The sequence below is a fragment of the Paramisgurnus dabryanus genome, chromosome 19 (genome assembly GCF_030506205.2).
Source record: "Paramisgurnus dabryanus chromosome 19, PD_genome_1.1, whole genome shotgun sequence".
Classification (NCBI taxonomy): Eukaryota; Metazoa; Chordata; class Actinopteri; order Cypriniformes; family Cobitidae; genus Paramisgurnus; species Paramisgurnus dabryanus.
Window position 1 is genome coordinate 20,543,430 of NC_133355.1, and position 10,216 is coordinate 20,553,645.

Genomic DNA, 10,216 nt, shown 5'->3' on the forward strand with positions numbered 1-10,216 from the left:
TAAAAACAACTAATATTATGCTGATAAAAATATGCTGATTTAGCTGATTTATTTATTCTGCTACTATATATTATTACAAAAATGAGATTAGTACAGAATATATACGACATAATCTGCTTAGTTACGGTTTATAATAGTTCGTAATGTGTTTGCGTGTACTTTTGTTATGTTTAAAATGAAAAAGCAAATACTTTAAAACTGGTATGTCTCTGTGCTTTTATATTTGCTCATTGAAGACCCCATCACCTCTGATCAACAACATGAAATGATTGAATATATCTTCATATATCAAGCCACTTCTTAAAGGAATAGTCCACTTTATAGATGGGGCCCATTGACTTACCATAGTATTACCATTTTTTTTCCTACTGTAAAAAGTCAATGGACCCCATCTTTAAAGTGGACTACTCCTTTAATATCATCCTCACACTGGTTCATACATGGCAGGTGTAGTAAATAATAACTGTTTAAATCATGTTTTATGCATGCTCCCACTACACTGTTTTCTACCGGCTGGCAATTGAACCGGAAATCACATACCGGAAACGAAATAAGTCACATCACTTACTTCCGCGTTCGAGATTAAGGATGGATCGGGGTGTTAGACACTACCAACACACATTTATTATGCTTGTAAAAGTGGATTTTGCATAATATGTGCCCTTTAATGGTAAATGGACAATAAGTACAATAAGCCCCCCAGATGAACAGTCTCCTTTCTATATCTGTTAAAAATAGATTCACTATTGAAGTATTGACATGACCTTATCCATGTTTGTCAAATAAATATGATGTGCCTCTCTTTCAGTTCACAATCTCACGCTTGTCATAGTACTCTTCTAGGTCTGTGAAAATGTCATTAGGGTTCCTGCAGCTCAGGTTGCAAAAGCAGGCATTAATCCACATGACGTGCCAGGTAAAACCAGTTCTGTTAGGGCAATGAAACTCAACCTCCACAGTCTTAGATTTATAGGGGATGCAGCAGCGTTCATCCGTACAGACTCCACAGTATTTGGGCTGGTAAGACTTTGTACTGGTACAGCCTGAGATGGTGAAGTTGTGTGGATGCTCTTCCTTGTAGATGTTCAAGCACTTCTTTCCAGGCTTGTGGAGAAATAGTTATGACCAAAAATAGCCTTTATATTACACATGCTTTGTTTGTTCTGTACATTTTTCCGCATGCAAGGGCACAAAATCACTGCTTACCTTGATGTGCTTTGTGATGTCCACTTCACAAGGCCGAATGTTACATAGTCTGCTTTCTTTCACAATCTGACACTGCTTGTTTTTGTTAGTAATGCGTGTAGACAGTCCACGGCCGCAGGTCTTTGAGCAGGGACTCCAGGAGTTGGACTGGATCACACAGTTTTTATGCAAGTCACCTTTTCCACTTGAAAGGGCTATCGGAAATGACAGTTAGTGGGGTTTTTTGTGAGAACGTAGTTTCTTATGTCTTTAACCCCTTCAGGTGTGCCTTATTTTGATTGGTTGATCAGCATTTTTGTTGGTTTGAAACACAAAACGCCATGTCCATTCCAGTGGATGCAGGGTCTGAAGGGGTTAATTTAAACTTCTGTTTACTTATCCTACACTCCTTCAATTTGCACCTACAGTCAACACTGCCACACTGTGCCAGTTTTTGGTCATTTGATAGAAACTTTGATGCATACATTGTTATAGAGTTGATTCAACTTAAAAAAGTTAATTAGCCTACCTGGTTGCCTTAAAATTTGAAGTTAATTAAACTTAAAAATATTAGTTGACACAACTTAACACACCGTTTTGAGGTTACTAATATTTTTAAGTTAAATAAACTCACATTTTTAAGGCAATCAGGTAATGCGGAGCTCAGACAATTTTCAAAGTAGCCGGCCCGGGTCAGATCTTTTCACTGCATAACTATTTGGAGAAGCGTTCAGTCGCTGCTCACACTGCATGACTTTACCATAGGAAGAATCACAGACAAATTTGTCCCAGTCTGCAAACTCTCACAACCAAACGCACGCGAGAAGTGACAAGGAGACAAGGTAGGGCACGGCCGATGTTATATTAAAATTCGGGGCTAAAATCGTGCAGTCTGAACTCGCCATTACTTTATCAAGTTGAAACAACAAATCATTTTTACAATGTAGAGCAATTTAAAGCTAGGTAATAAAAATGACAAATATTATATTTACCATAGTTATAACTGTGACCTTTTAAGATTTTGTTAATTGCCAATATGTAACCTGGTTTTATTATGAGATTAGAAGCATCAAAGTTTGACATCAAAGTTTGGCATGACCTTACTCAGTAAATATTAAAAACAGACTGATCTCATGGAAAGTCATGTTATAGTCACAAAAAATTTTGATTAATTTATTTAAAATTCAGCTTTTTTCATGCCTTGAGCACAAATCTTTTTACGTGTCACTCGCACAAATTTCTATAAATCATTTTTTATGTCCGTTGCACGAATTCCTTTTTCATTTAATTTTATGTATTGTTTTCTCATTGTATTTTTCTATTTTCTTACAATTGTCACTTGGGGTTGGGGTTAGAATCACTTTTTGTTACAATTTTAGACATCCCAACTCCAGGCTAGAATAGTTTTAAAGGCAGAAGAAAAACATGTAGAAACAAATACATAAAAGTACATCCAAACCCCAAATCTAACCCCAACCCCGAGTGACAATGATTTAAAAATAGGGGCAGACACGAAAAACTATTTATTAAATTTGTGTAAGTGACACAAAAAAGACAATTCTGTTCAAGCCATGAAAAAACCTGAATTTTGTGCCATGAATGAATCAAATTTCTTGTGACTATAACACGACTTTCCATGAGATCATGTTGCATTAAAGATATCAAGGTTATATTTTTACAGAATGTTCTTTACATTATTAAGGGTATTAAGCTATTACTTGTAACTGTTAAAATAAAATATTAAGAGAAACGTTACCAGTCCTAATGTACATGCACTCGCCCTGAGCGAGTCAGATGCTCTAACAAGGAGGCTAAAGGCCACAAAAGCTTTGTTGCATAGAATAAAAAATTGCATTTAGCATCAATATCAGAAGCCATTGAGCGTACCAGCCATTGTGTGTCGTGGTGCAGTCTTGCGCCCCCTCCTGGACTTATCACAGATCCACAGTTCACAGCAACGGCCAGGGATTTTAACCTGCTTTGGGTTCTGACACCACACTCTGGGAGGCTGAGACTCATTACACAGTGAGATGCAGCCAATCGCTCCATTTATACAGAGACACTGGTATTTGCAATTGGGCTGGAAGCTCTGGCCATTGCGATAGATTACACCATTGTGCTCGCAGCCTGTGCCTGACAGAACTGAATAGTGACAAAAGTAAAATTGGATTCATTGATTTTTATAGAACTTGTCAATAACTGCATCAAATCCATATTTACTATTATCTATACTGTTCATCAGTAGTTATTAATATAGAATGATCGCAAAGAAAGAATGACAAAGTGTCTTTTTCGGGCATGCTTTAGCTACGTTTAACCATTTTAATCCAACCTGTTAGTATTTAATCTAATCTAATAGCAGAGCAATGTTATTTATTAGACTGTGTTAGAGGGTTTGTGTTAGTATAAAAACACTTACATGCACAAACTCCTTTTTCGTACCTCGGCTTGTCAGCACTGTAATCACAATAGAGACCACGATGATGGTCACAGTTGTCTTTCTCATTGCAAATCTCCCCCCACTGTTTGGCACAAGCTCTGCAGCATTCACAGCCGTCCACGATCAAGCTAACACCTGGTGGACAGGTGGGGGGAGTTTTGGGGCATTTACAGGGCCAATGGCAGTACTGGGTGCGGTTATAGGGCTCCAGTGCGTCAGGCTCCGGGTTGTACACCATATTAGAGGAATCCTGTGCAAAAGCCCAATGAATCTGTAAGACACAAGACAGAGGCAGTAAAACAACTGTAAATGTACATACAAAGGTACAGACCAAGCACACACAAAAAAAAAGATTAGTTTACAAGCCTTGCCTTACCTTGATTGGTAAAAGTGACATAATACTGCAGTTAGTTAGTGCAGTTATTGACCGGATAAAATACACAGGAAACCGAGGTAGTAAAGGGAGGTAATTAATGTAGTAAACATGATTCACATGGAATGGGAAATTTATTGCAGTTCGTTATGTGTAATATTAATTAATATGCATGTAATATAATAAATAGGTTATATTCTCTAAATAAACATCAAATGGCTGTACAGTAAATAATGGGGACATTTTACAAGACTTTTTAAAGATGTGAAATAAATCTTTGGTGTCCCCAGATTACTTATGTGAAGTTTTAGCTCAAAATATCAGCATTAGCATGTTAAAATTGGCACTTTGTAGATGTGAGCAAAAATTTGTAGTTTTTGGGGGTGTCCTTTTAATTGCAAATGAGCTGATCTCTGCAATGAATGGCAGTGCCGTGATTGGATAGTGCAGATTAAGGGGCGGTATTATCACTTTCTGACATCACAAAAGGTGCCAGATTTCAATTTTTTCACATTCTTTCATAGAATGGTTTACCAAAACTAAGTTACTGGGTTGTTCTTTAACACATTTTCTAAGTTGATAGAAGCCCTGGGCACCCAATTATAGCACTTAAACATGAAAAAAGTTATATTTTCATGATTTGTCCCTAATAGATTTGTTTAATGGCAGGCATCCTCTTCACATAAGCTGCATCTGGTATTCTGTAACAAGATATGATGGACTGGTATGGCAACAGACTTCTGTAATGTTCCTGATGCAGCATTAACACTGATGAATTACAGCTAGGGCTCTTTAACCTTTCACCCTGTATAGCCTGGGTTAAAATTAGCAGCCAATATGAAAGATGAGAAAGTAAACCATACATAATTAAGGATAAACACCCCCTCAGGGGAGACAGATCACAAAGGGTTTTATCATTGCCATGTTGCCTTATTTTGAACAAAACACCTTACAACATTTTTAAAACATCAACAATTCACATTCAATTTGATTAAAAAAATTCCAAAACAGCTGTCCTTCATCAACAACACATAAATTTCATCAACTTGCTAGAACCCATCTAATTTTTAACAAGGCTATAATATGCAAACTCTACCTTTAATCTTTCAATCTACTAACTACCAATCTCTTAAACATAATTTCAGCATCAGTACTATAAAAAAGTAAACCTTAATTTTCTCTGGTCTTCCAAATTGCCAGTTTTGCAGTTTCCAACAAGTAGTTCAACAAACACATCTTTCTGTTTTCGAAAATTGATTCTTTACTCCTATAAAAAAATTCTGAAAAAAAATTCATTAAATGCTTTGAATAGATTCCTCACAAAACCAAAAAGGCCTTCCAATCTCTTACATCTAAGAAACAAGAGCTCTAAATCCTCCTCTTTCCCACAAAACCAACACCCCCTTAAAACTGCTGGCTTTACGTGTGCCACATGTTTATTTGTGGCTATTGCCCCGTGAATAATACAGAAAATACAGGGTCCTCCACACCTGTCCCTCTTGTCTCATTCAAATAGAGATAGATAGATAGATAGATAGATAGATAGATAGATAGATAGATAGATAGATAGATAGATAGATAGATAGATAGATAGATAGAGATATCTTAAATACTATCTGTGCATTATCAGTTATACCAGGAGCCTTTAGTGTAAAGGAAGCCCACATGGCGGCGGTATTCTATCAGATATCACATAATGTGACGTCAAGGATTCCTTAAAAGCATGACGTCATTACTTAAAAATGTCTAATATTACTAATTATACTGTTAACATTTATATTCTAATACATTAGAAGGAAAATAATGTGGAAGATGAAGTCACAGATACTAAAAGCTGTTCAAGACAAGTCTTTAAAAAGTCTAAATTAGCCTATTCAATAAACGATTAAATCAGTGCTATTCATGTGTACATTGCAGGCGGTCCAGTCTATGCTAAAGAGAATGCAAATATGTCTTCATTAGCCCTTATATATTTCAGTACAAGATACAGTTTTATTACATACACGTTGTTGTGGCGTTAATATAACTGTCAAGTAAATAAACTGTGCAAATGTGCTATTACTTTTTTAGCAATCAACTCTTCTTTCTTGTAACTGTTACATATTTGTTTACATGTATTTCGTCCATTCTTGTTTGTATGAGTTTTAATGTGTGAGTTTATTACTAAGTAAATAAATTTTTAGGCCTAAAAGTGTTTTTTAAATCACAAAGAATAAAATGTGTGGTACTACGAGTGTGGTAATTTCGCAATGATACGCAATGTGACTAATAAAAACGAAATATTTAGTTTTTACCTGAGGTACGCCGGTAACTAATAGAACCCACATCAGGAGCCAAACCATCACTGATTCCGAGCGATAAATACATTGAATCCAGAACCTGACAATGATTTAAAAATCGTCTATACGCAAGCAGGGTCCATTCATTGCAGTTAAATGACAGTCACACAACACACACGGGCTCTGCTGCGGTGGTCTTAAAAGTTTTATCATGACGTCACACCGCGGTGTCAAGAGGTGTGTTCTACCTTAAGGGGCGCTGCGCAGACTGATAAACGTATGATATCAAAATACCGCGAGAGGCATTCCAAAGTAATGCAGAGGTTTTTGATTCGCTCTCGCGGTATTGTGATGTCATACGTCGATCAGCCTGCGCAGCGTTTCATGAAGTCTATGTGTTCTAAGCAGACGCGTTCTTTGTACATTAGCCAAAACTAACTTGTTTTTCTGCCACAAAATGATGAAAAGGAGGAGCATTTTTCGTTCTTTTTAAAAACATAATTTAAGAGAAAAAAGTTAAAGAAGAAAAGAATATTTTTTAACAAAAAACAGATCATTTGCTCTTTCATACCTTGATATAGGCTATTAGATTTTCACTTTGGCACATTTTAAAGAATGCTATTGCCAATTCTTATTCAGAGAGACTTTTTTTTTTAAATAGATTTGAGTTTATTCTCACTTATTATTTTTTATTTATGAGATTAGGAGCATCAAAGTTTGATTTGAATCATTGATTTTATGTAGACCTTTTCGCTGGCATGCTCTTACCCAGTCAGTATTAAAGAAATCACGGATATAATTCCACAGACTTTTCTTCACATAATGTAGGATGATTTTATGTAGAAACCAGTAAATCACAAAAAAAGTTTGTTTTGACAGGCAGGGTCACAAATAGTTCAATTACCATGTATTGGCTTTCTGAGATGTGTAATTTTTATGTGTTGTCGGTTACATCTAATTTATTCTAGTGACAGGACATTTTTCATCACAGCATGGAAAAGGTGAACAATAACAATGTGTTGCACAGACTAACTCAGATTATACTGGCTTTGAATCAAGATATTTGCATACAGACGGACCTGACCTCTAGTTCACTTTGCATACGGTTATTTATGATTATCAAGCTTTAATCTGGAAAAAGATTAATAGCGAAGGGAAACGGATTATGGAAGCTATGACTCATTATTGGCTATATCAGCTGTATACACATATCAAAAGATGAATTTCTATTATTATTGGCCCTAAATATAATTAAACTTTTCCAGTAATATGTTAATAATACTCCTCTTGTTTAGGTGCGTGGGTTGTTAGTCGCATATCTTAACATATAGCATAGAAAGTAACCAAAAAGACCTAGGTTTGCAAGGGATGATGCATCTTCTGGACTTTAAATCAACAGCTTTTGTCTTGCATTGTATTGCCAAGCTCAGATGAGGCAGAGAATCTAGGCTTCGTGCCAAAGCCAGCAGAGCATGGGAGAGAAGCACACTCCATTGCACTACTGAGAGATAGTGCTGCCATTAAAGTCATCATGGCAGTAATCCCTGATTCAAATACAGCAAAAAGCCCCTTATGATTTTGATTTCCAACTGTTCCATTCATTATTGAAATAAAAGCAGGATTTATCTCTCGCCACTGTTTATCTTGTCTTGCTGTGAGAGAAAAATGACTTGGGCATAAAAGAAAGAGTTTAACTTTCTCTTTATTTTTTAAAACGATGCCACCCCTGATCAAATTCAATATAAAGTAATCCAACACATATGGGAAAAAATGGGGAAAGTACAGGATCAATGATCACAGTCTAGCCATACAGAAATGTGCTTACTGTGCCACTGGTAAGGTTGAGACAGCGACACACTTTGTTTCCCCTGGCACAATAAAAGTCGAGAACCACTGAAAAACCCATTAAATCATTTTACTTTTATGTGCCGAGTGTGAAGAGGAGATCAAATGCAGGTGTTACAGGAGAAAGGCAGTCATGCATCTGTCTAAGGAAAGTTTATGCCAATAAAGTACTTTAAACTAGATATTGATATAGAAAATAACAGCAGCCATGACAATAGGAGATTTACACTGGTATAAAAAAGTATACACACAGCATTAAAACTCTTTTCAAAATATTTTTTAAAAAGAGACGTCCTGGTTGTCAAATATAATGAAAACCCCAAAGTTAATTTTCATTTATGTATTTAGCATCTTATTGTGCATTACAAGGTATACATTTAAAATCAACATGTGCGTTTCCTGCATTCAAGAGCACAATAATAATGTAATAAACTACATCTGTGGTGTATTATATATGTAGTCTAATCCAGGGATTGTTATTATGTCTTTGAGGATATACAGTATTACATTGATTTTCTAATTTGTCAGTGGGCGAGAAATGCATGTCCTAAATAAAAACAAATTATGATTTTCTTAAAACGAGCAAATTAGATTAGATTTGGTGTCTTCAGGACTTAAACTCTCTCCTGTTTAGTATTAAGGAGCCAAAGCCACAAAAGCCCTTGTGTGATCACAGTCCTCTGGATGCAGCCAAACATTTGGCCCTGCATCTGGATTCAGAAGCACCAGACAGGGAAAAACAAAACATCCAAACAGGAGCATTACTCTGCTGCCATCAGACAGATCAGATATAAGAAGAGGACCTGAAACAATGCAAGCTCTATCATTGGGCTGGAGTGATTGTTGAAAGAGATAAGTGATATGTGGGTGAATTTGACCATACATGGTGTGACAGAGTGAATTCCTCACATTAGAGAAGCTCAGAGGAATGCGAGTTGTGGCTTTATTCTTGTATGTTGCATTCCTTTAATTTTTCAGTGGCTTGTAACTGGCATTACACTATACAGTTATTTTAATAATCGATCTTATCTATACCTTATACCTACTAAAGTGCAATACGTTTATTTTTCGGTTTGGTGTTTTTTTAGTGTTGACTACCCACCCTTTAAAAAAAAAAGATTTTTAACAATAACACAACACAGTGGTACCTGTGACTATCCACCCTTAATTGTTTGATGAAGAATGTTAATTCTGATCTACAATCTCAGAAAAAAAGGTACTACTACCGCTGCTACTTCAGATAAACAAACTTTGTTTCCATAATGCTGGGTAATTTCCTTTGGGAAGCTTAACAAGCCTAAATTACCTTCACAAATGCTACCCAGTCTCACAAAATAATGCACCTATAGTCACGTAATTTTTTTTTTTAGTGAAACTGTCACAAATTTGCGCGTTTTTTCGTAATCGTATCACGAATTTCTGTCTATGTGTCATTGTCAAGTATTGATTACTCAACTGCTTTTTCCTATTTAGGTTTAGGGTTAAATTTGGTGTTTGCATTAGGATGTCACTTTTAGTATTTATGTAAATCTAACCCTAAACTGAAGCGAAAATGGAAAGAAATTAGGACAAAACAGTTGAGTAACCAATACGTGACAATGACAGTCACAGATTAACAGAAATTCGTGATACGATCACGAAAAAACGCGGAAATTCGTGACAGTTTCACGAAAAAGAATCAAAGGTAGGTACGTAATTTCGTGGGACTGGGCTGCACAAACAACAACACATTTCTTTGGTGATGTTGATTTCATGTCAGCTCTTGGTGCCCATATAAGGACTTCCGCTGTAATTCATGCACTGAAATTGCCCATGAAAGAAATAAAGCAAGTGTTTTCAGTATTAATCTTTCATGTTTTTAAACTTTGGAAAACTTGTACGAACCATGGCGAGGTGCATTTTGCACCAAAATTGCTTTTGCACATCAAAAGACTTCAGAATAATCATGGCGGACGATATTTAGGAAGAAATTACACTCTGTGAACTTTCACAATTTTCACTTTCCACTTTAACTTCACTTTGTGCTGCACCATGACTGCTTCCGTCTTCCATCATCTCGCTTTCTTATTGGATATTGTTTTGTTTCACATTATA

At 36.0% G+C, this 10,216-nt stretch overlaps 1 protein-coding gene across 1 annotated transcript; it reads right to left on the bottom strand.

Annotated features, from left to right (window-relative positions):
* Nucleotides 1-381: 381 nt before the first annotated feature.
* Nucleotides 382-6,434, bottom strand: ccn4a (cellular communication network factor 4a). The gene is made up of 5 exons (XM_065292468.2): nt 6,293-6,434; nt 3,605-3,896; nt 3,073-3,327; nt 1,207-1,400; nt 382-1,104 (listed from the first exon to the last, which is right to left on the bottom strand). Exons 1-5 carry the CDS (start codon nt 6,338-6,340, stop codon nt 805-807), a joined length of 1,089 nt encoding a protein of 362 aa, XP_065148540.1. The 5' UTR covers nt 6,341-6,434; the 3' UTR covers nt 382-804.
* Between the last annotated feature and the right edge of the window lie 3,782 nt (nt 6,435-10,216).

Bases quoted from the DNA above. Each gene is read 5' to 3' on its own strand.
- ccn4a (XM_065292468.2), bottom strand. From the start codon at position 6,340: ATGGTTTGGCTCCTGATGTGGGTTCTATTAGTTACCGGCGTACCTCAG. The intron at 3,328-3,604 runs GTAAGTGTTTTT...GTCACTATTCAG, and splicing joins CGAAAAAGGAGTTTGTGCAT to TTCTGTCAGGCACAGGCTGC. The intron at 1,401-3,072 runs GTACGCTCAATG...CATTTCCGATAG, and splicing joins ACCACGACACACAATGGCTG to CCCTTTCAAGTGGAAAAGGT.